Source organism: Mustela nigripes, chromosome 2, assembly GCF_022355385.1.
Source record: "Mustela nigripes isolate SB6536 chromosome 2, MUSNIG.SB6536, whole genome shotgun sequence".
NCBI classification, from domain to species: domain Eukaryota; kingdom Metazoa; phylum Chordata; class Mammalia; order Carnivora; family Mustelidae; genus Mustela; species Mustela nigripes.
This window is the reverse complement of record NC_081558.1, coordinates 113708851-113720921: the sequence shown is the minus strand read 5'-3', so window position 1 is coordinate 113720921 and position 12071 is coordinate 113708851. Positions and strand designations below refer to the sequence as shown.

General features: G+C 44.0%; 1 protein-coding gene across 3 annotated transcripts in view; it reads right to left on the bottom strand.

Annotated features, from left to right (window-relative positions):
* MCF2L2 (MCF.2 cell line derived transforming sequence-like 2) overlaps positions 1-12071 on the bottom strand; it is a 254431-nt gene that overhangs the window by 119665 nt on the left and 122695 nt on the right. For 2 of the 3 annotated variants that reach the window (XM_059391454.1, XM_059391452.1), the window contains exons 11-12: positions 5068-5259; positions 2489-2680 (exon numbers count right to left, since the gene is read on the bottom strand). The exons of the other annotated variant lie outside the window; for it this stretch is intronic. In XM_059391454.1, coding sequence (XP_059247437.1) covers positions 2489-2680; positions 5068-5259 — 384 coding nt within the window. The remainder of the gene's footprint in view (positions 1-2488; positions 2681-5067; positions 5260-12071) is intronic. 3 annotated transcript variants of the gene reach the window in all.

The window sequence follows — 12071 nt, the reverse complement described above, 5'->3', positions numbered from 1 at the left end:
CTTTTCCTTTTTTTTTTTTTTAAAGATTTTATTTATTTATTTGACAGACAGAGATCACAGGTAGGCAGAGAGGGGGTGGGGGGTGGGAAGCAGGCTTCCTGCTGAGCAGAGAGCCCGATGTGGGGCTTGATTGCAGGACCCTGAGTTCATGACCTGAGCCAAAGCAGAGGCTTTAACCCACTGAGCCACCCAGGCGCCCCTCTGCGTATTTTCTAGAGATGGTTGATTAAGTTTACTCATTTCCTGGTAGGTGGTATGGCCAGGCAGTTTGCTGAAGTTGGCCAGAACAGCAGCTGTAGCCACATCTGCCCAAGGCCACAGCCCTTACCAGCGCCTCTCACAGTCACAGCTACAGTGCTTCCTGGGGTCTCCTTTGCCCTTTATGCTGATTGCTGGTAACTGCTTCTTATTTCTTGCTAACCCCAGGGACCTTCACCATACCTACTAAGTTCCCTAAACTCTGCCCGTATCTTGATAAAAAGTGCCTACCTCAAACTTCCTTAAATACCCTTGAGTATATAGAACCCTGAAAGTATGTGAATCAGATTCTGTGACTCAAAAGAGATCGGTGACTCAAAAGAAATCAATATGACCCTATGGGAGAGATACATACAAGGTGATGTGAATCTCATAGGAAGGTGTGCTCTCCATAACTCTGCTGACTTCATTAAAGAGAGCTTGTCTCAAAATGCAAACCCATGCAAGTTTTCACCTGCTTAAACCCTTCAGTGGCTTCCCACTGCTCTTAGAATAAAGACTGAACTTAATATGGCCCACAAAGCCTTGCCTCATCTGCCCCTCTCTTACCTCACCCCCAAACACCTTTTGCTCTTATACTCCAGCCACCCTGGCCTTTGGGTTCTGCATTTATGCCAGTTTCCCTCCAGCCCTGTGTCCTCTGTATATGCTGTTACTTCTGGTCTGGAAAGGCTCCCCCATTATCTCTACTCAGTCTCCAGGCCTTGGCTCTAGGGATCCCCAGTCAAGGTCAAGTTATCACATGTCCAGCAGAATCCTAAATCTCTCCTCCAGAGCACTTATCTCAGCTTATAACACATTCTTGTGTTTTGTGTTGGACATTTATTTATTTAAAAACTGACTGGTTTTATTTTTGTCTTTAAAGATTCTTTTTTATTTGACAGAGAGAGAGAGTACAAGTAGGCAGAGCAGCAGAGAGAGGGAAAAGCAGGCTCTCTGATGAGCAGGGAGCCCGATGTGGGGCTCCATCCCAGGACCCTGGGATCATGACCTGAGCCAAAGTCAGCCACTTAAGCAACAAGCCACCCAGGTGCCCTGTGTTTTGACATTTTATTAATGTCAGTCTTTCCCACTAAGTTGCATCAGGGACGGAACCATGTCTATTTCTTCTCATTGCTATGTCCTCAGCACAGTGCATGAAACATCAAAGATGATCACGAGTATCTGGAGAGAAATGAATGACTGAAGGGGATATTTGGGTCAGACCATGAAGGGTCAGATTTCCAGGAAGCACAGAGGCTAGGATGCTACCTGAGATTCAGGAACTGGTAAGCCTGCTCAGTATGTCCTACCTGGACTTTTTTCTTTCTTTAATTTTATTATATTATGTTAGTCACCATACAATACATCATTAGTTTTTGATGTAGTGTTCCAAGATTCATCGTTTACATATAACACTCAGTGCTCCATGCAGTACATGCCCTCCTTAATACCCATCACTGGGCTCACCCATCCCCCTACCCTCTCCCCTCTAAAGCCCTTAGTTTGTTTCTCGGAGTCCACAGTCTCTCATGATTTATCTCCCCCTCCAACATCCCCCCCGCCCTTTACTTTCCCTTTCCTTCTCCTAATGTCTTCCATATTATTCCTTATGTTCCACAAGTAAATGAAATCATATGATAAGTGATTTTCTCTACTTGACTTATTTCACTCACCATACTCTCCTCCAATCCCATCCGTGCTGATGCAAAAGTTGGGCATTTATCCTTTCTGATGGAGGCATAATATTCCATTGTATATACGGGCCACATCTTCTTTATCCATTCCTCTGTTAAAGGGCATCTTGACTCTTTCCACAGTTTAGCTATTGTGGACATTGCTGCTATGAACATTGGGGTACATATGCCCCTTCGGATCACTACATCTGTATCTTTGGGGTAAATACCCAGGAGTGCAATTGCCAGGTCACAAGGTAGCTCTATTTTTAATTTTTTGAGGAATCTCCACACTGTTTTCCAAAGTGGATACACAAACTAACATTTCCACCAACAGTATAAGACACCTTCCCTTTCTCCACATCCTCTCCAAAATTTGTTTTTATTTGGAGATTTCTTTCTTGTCTTGTTGATTTTGGCCATTCTAACTGGTGTAAGATGGTATCTCGATGTGGTTTTGATTTGAATTTCCCTGATGGCTAATGACGATGAACCAGACTTTCTTAAGCAACAGGCAAAAGGCCCCCCAGTGCTTCCTTTCTAACCACAAGATTAAAATAACCCAGACACATTACCTTGACGTCAATGGTGAGTATCAACTCAAACTGGTTGTAAAATTCCATGTGGCTGGGCAACTGGTATTCCTTCGCTGTACTCAGAAATGCTTCAATGTCATTCAAGGCAACGTCAACCCCCTCTCGTGATTGGCACTTGTCTACAGCTTGGGAAGCCAAAAGGTAGATTCCTGCTTCACACCACTGGCTGACCTTTCAAAAGAAACACAGCGCCCCATGCAGTCAGCCTGCCCACAGCTCAGAACACCTGAGCTTGTCCGTGGTACAGAAGGATCCTGAGACAATGGGAAATTGTTGTGGGACAGCATTAAGTTCATAGGTCTAACCACTGTTAACACAGCTGTAAGGTGGACAAACCCAAACTAATTTTACATCTGTCCATTTCTTGGGAGAGTCATCCAGTCAGTAAAAAGACTTGTATAAACATTCTCCTCTTTTCTACGGACAGTAATTGCTACATCACCAAAAGAAAAGAGTTAGGTATTCCTAAATTTGGTCTAACCATTAGGAATGCAACCAATGACTTTTCGGGTTTGCCTTCTAGGCTACTCATCTTGCATCCTAACTGGTTATAAGGACATTACCAATGAGGCATTAGACCTGGCCCCTACATGTCTTCCCAGGGGAGGCAATGTCCCTCTTAACAAAAACACTACTTTCTGCTGCTCACATTTGCATTTACTGGCATTTTTCTGTCCCAGGGAAGCATCAAAGCTTGCAAAGCTTTGTAACTCAGGAGAGCAATACTTTCCAGATTGCTGGGATGAAATCAGATAGGTGACAAATTCTAAAAATTCAATTTTTAAAAGACTTAAACAGAAAAACAGGGGTCCTTGTGCTGCCTGAATATTTATGTGGAAAGAAGCTGCCAGCGCAAGTAGGTCTGCATTTCCATTTATCATGTGACCTGAAGAGCTACACAAAAATAACTATACAGGGAGGAAAGAGCAAAAGGGAGCACTCCAAAGTAGTTAGCTTTAAGTGGGAAAATTACAGGCAACTTCTATCTGTCTTTATTTTTTCCTTTAAATTACTTACACTGAATGTGGAGTACTTTTAGAATAACAAAGGATAGTAAAGGTATTTAAAAATTAATGATTATCCCTAGGTGATGAGGCAGGAAATGACACATGTAGGTATTCCTAGTAACTTCCATCCTTCTTCGTCCATTTTTGGATTTTCAGAATAATGTAAATCATGTTTTGATATATACACTCTATGACTTTAGATATTTGCTCTATATGCATGACATATGTATGCCTTTATATATTTCTCTTGAAATAACATGCCTAGATCTGTAGGAAACATTAAGTTGTGTTCTTCTGCAGTCACAGTGGATACCTCCTCTCCCAGACACATACACACACACACACCCAAACCTATATATCAGCACTAGGTTATTATCTCTGGAGCGGAAATGGAGTGAGGAAAATAGCAGCTGATCCTGCGGAGTTCAGCACACAGAGCAGGTTGTGGACCAGGCCCTTCTGAGGCACTTGCTTCTGGAACAGTTGTATTTCATTGACATTACAATCCCTTTGCCATCAGGATGACATAAATAGCCTGGGTGTGTGCCCCCAGCCATCACAGAGAAACAGCTATGGGAACAGAGCATGCTGACTCATAGCCATGAGTTACATGCTGCCTACAAACAGCTGACAGGGAAGGCTCCAGAAGCCACTGCCCTTGCTGACCAGGCAACTGCCCCAGAGATCACCACTGAAGGGCACCAGGGGCTATGCCCCTTCTCTGTCAGCCCTCTGCATAGAGTGCTGCTGTCTAGTCTAGAGAGTCTGGGGTTTGGAATACAGCAGTCCTGACTTAAAATCTGCATCCCCTATTTTTACCCCAGGTATGGTCATGGGCAATAATGTATCCCACAGTCTCTTGTGGGATACCTGTACCACCTGCACCAGAAGCACCTGGAAATTTGATGAAAGTACTGATTCCTGGGCATCATCCTAGACTACTGAATCTGAGTCTCCAGAATGGCACATTAGAGAATCTGCAATTCTAGCAAACTAGTTCTCATGTATTAAATACCATGAACCACTGATTTAACCAAGTTATCAGTTTCTGCCTCTACCAAATAATGCCATTCATACTCTTCTCATAGGTTGTCTTGAGGATTGAATAGATGACATAATTATGTTTCTGGCAGGAACACAGTAGGTGCTCAATAAATGGCAGGAGTGTATAACGGTCATTATTACTTAAGCTTTTCCAAATGGATTGATTTGATGCCTATATATAAGGAGAAGCACTTTGTAAATATAGTGTGCTTGGTGCTCTGCCTAAAGGGAATCATGGGGCCAGGCCAAAACTCTAAGTCTAGGTCCATATAGAGGAGAATGAACATTTGTTCATTCTAATGGGATATGGTGGGATGGTGGGGGCACTTTTGACTTCTAATACTTCTATGACCTAGAATTTGCACAGTTTTTAATGCCTCTCGAGCACTATTTAACATGAAGTAATTACCCTCTCAGTAATTCTGTAGGGCAGGGAAGATGAGTATGATTAAGACTCCTGCACAGAAAATTTAGCAAACATCATGGTCATGGCTTTGCTCTGCTCACCTTGTCCAGCTGTCTATGCAACTCCAAGGACTTTTCTAAAATGTCATATTTTTTCTTATTTTCATTGATGAAGTCATCACAGAGGTGCCTGAGCTCTACACATCTGGGTCTGATGGAGTCCACTGCATAGTGGTGGCTTTGGATGAGTTGGTCCCCAATTATTGAAAGCAGCTGGGCCTTTTCCAAGGTATCCTATGAAGTGAGCAACCACAGCCAAGCATCAGAAGCGAGGTCATGGTGAGGGTGATATTTACCTACTGTGTGCTCCAAACCTGGAGGAAGCCTAGATGTCAAGTCTTAGGCTGAGAGTCTTGGCTCCGGAACCTGGGGAAGCTCTGTCACAGTTCAAGGTCTCCAGAAGTCTAGCCTAGTCCAGGGTCAACTACACTCTGAAAAGCAAGCCAATCATTCAAATTTCTGTTGAGTTCTTAGCCAGGCACTGAGGATATAGCATTAACAAGCTATGATTTTCAATGTAATGGAGAACTTAGATTACTAAATAAATAATACCAATAATTCAGCTATTACAACTGTGATAACTTTTTGGCAGAAGAGCATGACAGGTTATACTGACCAGAACTGGAGACTCTGAATTCCCCTGTCAATTAAATGGAAAGGCAAAAGGATCAGACATGGGGCCCTGAGGGGAGAGAGGACTTAGCTGAATTTGGGAAGCTAGTAAAGATCTGGTTTGGACAACTCTGTGGGGGACTCTGAGACTTAAGAAATATGTTTATCTAAACCCCTTCCTGCAACTCACAGGATCTAGGATCCCAGTCTTCTCTGACTTCAGTCTCCCAGCAACCATACCTCCTACCCGTCTCTGCATGGCTTAAATTGTTCTAATCCCATGTGCCATGTTTTACTGTTTTGTTTTGTTTTTAAGAAAGGGAGAGAGAATCCTAAGCAGGCTCCAAGCCCAGGACAGAGCCTAATGTGGGCTTCAATCTCATAACCCTGAGATCATGACCTGAGCTGAAGTCAAGCGCTGAACACTTAACCAACTGAGCCACCCAGGTGCCCCCACGTTTATCTATTTTTAATTCATTCATCGCATACTACTGAGGACCCTCCATGTGCTAAACACAGCCCTAGTTGCTAGGGGCCTGGTAGTAATCAAGGAAGCAAAAATCCCTGCCCTCATGGAGCTTACATGTTAATAGAAGATGTAACCATGCCTTAGAACAACATATTGCTTAAAATGTAACCCATGAGAAATCATACCAGCCACCAAGCATGCTTAGCTATAGCCTTCTGGCAACAGGCCTCTGGGGGAGAGGATGATAAACGTAGTCGCAGCCAAGTGGCAGGGGGAAACGCCCAGCTAGTTCAGGGCGTTCCTTCGGCTTTTTTCTGTTATCTCCCCTACTTCAGAGACCACCTGTGGCTAATTAGATGTTCCCTCTGAAAGTGCTTGCTCAATTATAAACTTTATACTGCTAGACCAGATATATTTTGCCTTTCTTCTTATCTACAAGACTCATGGTCAATGTGTAACTGACTCCAGCTTCTTTGCTGGTTGTGACCTGCTTTCCAAAAATATGAGACTGAGGAGTTGTTTGGGGTGACAGTCTTTACTACTGCCGACCTGGGCTCCCTTTCTCTTGCAGCTGACTTGTTTGTGCCTCGTTCTTCCCCTGTGTGCTGTCAGGAAGCAGCAAGGAGACATGGGCAATGAATAATTAGATATGTAGATTATATAATATCCTAGTTAGTGATGCATGTTGTGGAGAAAAGCCAGACATGGGAAGGAGGGTAGGGAGTGCTGGTGGAGGAGTTGCTGTTTTGGGTAGGATGGGTGAGAGAAGGGTTTACTGATAGAGTGCTGTCCACAATGTCCACTGGGGAGGGTATGTGTTGTAATGGGCACTGGGTGTTATATGAGACTGATGAATTACAGACCTGTGCCCCTGAAACAAATGGAAAAAAGAAAAAAAAAAGATTTGTAGTTGAGCTTGAAAGCTTAAGGAAAAACTAGACTTTATTGTTACTTCAATAAATTGAATATTTATTAAAAGAAAAGAAAAGAGCCATCCAAGCAATGCAGAAATGTTAACAGGCGTGAGACTGCTATCTTTGAAAGGTCTGTTTGCAAGGTTAGCCCTTGGATGCCCTCTAGGAATGTCAGGAGGGTACCTATCATCCCCTGATAAGAATGGCTCACCATGCCTTAATGGTTTGTGCAAACAATATGGTTTACACTAAATCCCTACTTTCTTTCTGGGAATATGGAATTCTGGTACATGGCAGGTAGAGGCTACCTACATGACCAGTCCCCAGTAAAAACTAGGCACTGAGCTTTCCTGATAGACAACACTTCACCATGGTGTCAAAACCCTTTGGGAGGCTGGAATCCAGGGGCATCAGGATCCTATAGGACTCCACTGGGAGAGAAATCTTGGAATCTTGTACCTGGTTCCCAACAGACTTTGCCCCATGCATTTTCCCATGCTGATTTAGCTTGGTATCTTTTCACTGTAATAAATCATAACCATGTGAGTATAATTACATGCTGAGTCCAATGAGGCCCCCTAGCAAATCTTCAAACCTGAGTGTGGGCCTGGGAACCCCTGACAGAGAAGACAAGGCCTAAAGTGACAGACAAAGCATACAGTACTTGGCTGAGAGGTAGGGGCATGTTTGCCATGCTCACGTAGCAGGAGGAGGCCACTGTGGCTGGAACAGAGGATGCAAGCGGGAAAGGAGAAGACATCATCAGGAGAAAGAGGGAGACTGGATGGGGAATGCTCCAGTGCCATTCTGAGCACTTCAGCTTTTATTCCACGTGTTGTGGGAAGCCCTGGAGGGCTCTGAGGACTAGGTCTCATTCATAGTTTTCAAAGAATTGCTCCCGCTATAATGTTGAGAAAGACAGAGAAGAGGCAAAGCAGCTGGTGGCTACTGCACTAATCCAGGTAGGAGGTACAAGGATGGCAACCAAACTAGCTCCTGCATCAGGGCACCTCCCTGCGATGCCTCGCCCAAGGTCCTTCAGATAAATTCTTGGCTCGCCTCCTCGCAAGGCTATCACTGACTACTACCTCTAAGTCACTCCCAGCAATGCACCCACCCAGGCCCAATCTCTTTCTTGTTTCTTTTAAACAGCACTTACCTCTACTTGAACTTATCTTCTTTGTTTACTTTTTTTTTTTTTTCCGATTTTTAGGATTTCATTCATTTGAGAGAGAGTGTGAGAGAGACCACGAGAGGGGAGAAGGTCAGAGAGAGAAGAAGGCTCCCCTCGGAGCTGGGAGTCTGATATGGGACTCGATCCTGCGACTCCAGGATCATGACCTGAGCAGAAGGTGGTGGCTTAACCAACTGAGCCACCCAAGCGCCCTTCTTTTTTCTTTTTTAAGATTTTATTTTTACTTTCACTTAGTAAACCTCCACCCACTCTTCCTCCTCCTCTCACTCCTACCGACAAACAAGCTCCATGAAAGCACTTAGAAGTATCTCATAAACATTTGATCAATAAAATGAATTAACCAGGGAACTAGAAGACGCAGTAACATACTTGGCTGGAATTGTGTGAAACAGCACTGACCTGTGAGTGAACGCAGATGACTCCTGTGTTTCCAAAGGGCTCCAGGCGCTGAGAGGCCACATGCGCCCTTACTGAGCACGGTGAGCATCCCAGTCAGACACACTGCCCTGGTTTAACTTTTTACAGTAATACAAGGACATCCCTCTCTCAACTGCACCAGTTTATTTTGATGCCTCTCTTCTGGGCTCCTATACCGCTCTGTACCCTTTCTTGATCAGAGCAGGTACTTCTGCTGTGATCACTGATCTATCGCCTGCACTACGCTGCGGACCCTTGTGAGCACGCACCAGCTGTTATTCAACTTAAGACATCCATGGTACAAATCAGCTACTTAAGAATAAATGATTGTTGTGCAAAACAAAAGTGAGTAATGATATAGGAATAAAGTGACACAAGTCAAGCAGTGGCTATTTTAAAAGAACCCAGGGATAAAAACTCAGGGTACTTGAGTACTTGAGTACTGGTACTTTGCCCAGCAAAGGCCAGATGCACTGGTTGCCATCCCTGAGAAAAGGCCAGAATGCTAATTCCTTAGGCAGTAATTTTTAACTCTTTTCCTCACTGCTGTGTCCTCATAACAGAACAGGACTTGGCATAGTAGGAGATCAACAAATATTGCAAAATGAATGAAGAATGGATGAGATGCTGTTACTAGAACTGCTCGGCCACTTGCAGGTTGAACGTATGGATCATTCCGTAGCACAGAATTCTCCCCACTACCTCTGTGATGTTAATGACAGCAGCTAAGATTCACTGAGAGCTTTCTGTATGCCAGGCACCATTGTGAATGCTTAAACTGACTCTTTCTTTCACTCCCTGCAAGAAACCCTTTGACATAGGCTCCATTTAACAAAAGAGAAGTAGAGGCAAAAATGGCCCAAAGTAACCCAGGTAGGAAAGAGAAGAGCCAGGCTTCAAAGTCAGGCAGTTTGGCTCCAGAATCTGGTTCTGACCAACCCGAGAAAAACGTCCGCATTCGTTCCGCCTAAGCTAAAACCTGCCTGATTCAGGTCAAATATAGAAGCATGAAAATTTGGCAAGGAAGTCTGCTGAATTTTTTTTAAAAGTCCAGCTGTGAATTTACTAAGAACAGCACAAGTCTTCTGAGCCTAGGGAACTTCCCCACAGATTATTTCCCAAGTAATTGTGGTGATGACAGCCTGCCCTTAGCTTGGCATCCAGCATCTCACCCTTCAGAACTGTTCTTAAAGCCCTGAGATGTTGGAGGAGAGATGAGCAGTAACTCAGAAGCCACACCGGACGGCTGGAAGAGCACTCAGCTGAAATGAATGGGGACTGATAAGAGCTTCCAGCTTCTGACCACCTACTACGCTCCAGTCCTGATGAAGCCTTGACCTCATTCATCTTTCCACGGAGTAGGGAATGGTTATTCTCAGTTTTACAGATGAAGGGATGGTTCAGAAAGGCTAAGAGACTTGACTAGGGGCACACAGCTGGTAGTCTGTAGAGCGGAGATTTGAATCCAGTTCTTCTGCCTCCAAAGCCCATGTCTTGCCACCTTCCAGCCTCCTTGGCCTCCTTGCATGTGCTATAAATGACGGCTGTATAGTCATGTATAGTCATGACATCCTTCAGGCACCTGCAAAGAACTTTGCTGTAAAACCTCCAAATCATAGCTTCTTTCTTAGCCTATGTAGCTGCTACTAAAGAAAATCAGGTGACAAAATCACCAAAGTCAAAGAGAAATAATGAGAAAGCAACGGCTGAAATCTGGTGCTCTAATCGCAAGCCAGGCTGGCATCTTTCAGGTGCTGAAAATTCCAGAAGGCCAGATAGTCAAGTTGCAACACGTAATTCAGAGATCATTAGTGTAATAACAGTTTTTTCCCCCAGAGTCTACTGTTATGACAGATGAAAGAGAAAAGTGTGTACTGTGAAAGAAAATGATGAGAAAGGGTGATGTTCTATGTCAGGGAACCTAGAATGAACTCACAGATAATGGCATAGGAATTAAATGTACATGTGCGGTCAGATGAAACAAGAAAGGCAGAGAGCTCATGGTTGTGGAAACTGAGCATACACATGGGAGTTCATTGTACTAGCTGATCTGCTTTAGTGTGTATCTGAAAATTTCCATTAAAAAAAAAGTCATGCCCCTCCAGCTAGATTATTACATCCTTAGGAATTTAATGATCAGGGTTCTAAGCCTTCCTAGACATGTACTGTAACTGCTGGTCCCTGGCCTTCTGGGGAGAGATCAAGACTAAAATCATGTTGATTCCCCTGCCTGGCCTTGTCGACTCTCTGCTGACCCATCACCAAGGTCCCCAGCCTGCCTTATAGCCAAAACCCTCCAGCAAACTTTGCCTTAAAAGGTATAAGAGTGGGGACTAAAATCACCATTATTTCTCAAAGTTAGAAATGAACATTCAAAAGATTAAATAAGGGGCACTTGGTGGCTCAGTGGGTTGAGTGTCCAACTTCTGCATTTCAGGTTGTGATCGTGGGGTTGTGGGATCAAGCCCAAGGTGGGGTCCACACTAGGCATGGAGCCTGCTTGAGATTCTCTCTCCCTCTCTTAAAAAAAAAAAAAGATTGCTGAACCATCAAACCATAAAAAGATAAAAGAACAGGCTCAATGTAGAAGCAGATGTCTGGTTAGTGAGTTGGCTCAGAGGTTACCCATGAGGATGACTTCATTGTACAGAATAAGGAAGTTGGCAACAATCCAGATATCAGTGAGTGGCTCTGCTCCGGGTGGGGGGGAAGCTGACCCCTGAGTGCTGAGTGAAGGACAAACCCAAGCAGGTTTCGGTGGACTCTAAACAGGTATCACTTTGTTCCTTTAACACTTTATAGGACAAATGGAAAGATTAGCCAAGCCTTTAAAATTATCTGAAGAAACACTGCCTTTTAGACCTCTGAGGCAAGACATGTTAAAAAGGTCCTGGTTATGATAGGATAGTTTTGTTTGGATCATCTAAAGGCAGAGAAGTAGGTCTACTGCATCCTTTAGAAAATAAGTAAAATAACAGGGTAAGCAAGGCCCAGAATAGATAAAACTAATATACCCGTGCTCTGCAGGTCATGTGCTGTGAGTCAGTCTACCTGGTTCTGATACTTTGCCCCTGAAAGACCAATCATGGGTACACAAAGCATACCTACGTCCCATGACCACAGGCTTCTCCCCTAGCTCTGGTCAGCAATCTTTAATGTATCCAAGATCTCAAGTCCAAGAAGAGGGGCAGAAGAGAGAAAGTGGATGTAGATCAGCCACACTATTTATTACTTTTTTTAAAGATTGATTCATTTATTTGAGAGAAAGAGAGATCAGAAACATGTGCAAGTGGGAAAAGGGGCAGAAGGAGCAGAAGAGAATCTCAAGCAGACCTTGCGCTGAGTGCAGACCCCAACATGGGGCTGGATCCCATAAACCTAAGACCATGACCTGAGCCAAAACCAAGAGTTGGGCACTTAACTGACTGAGCTACCCAGG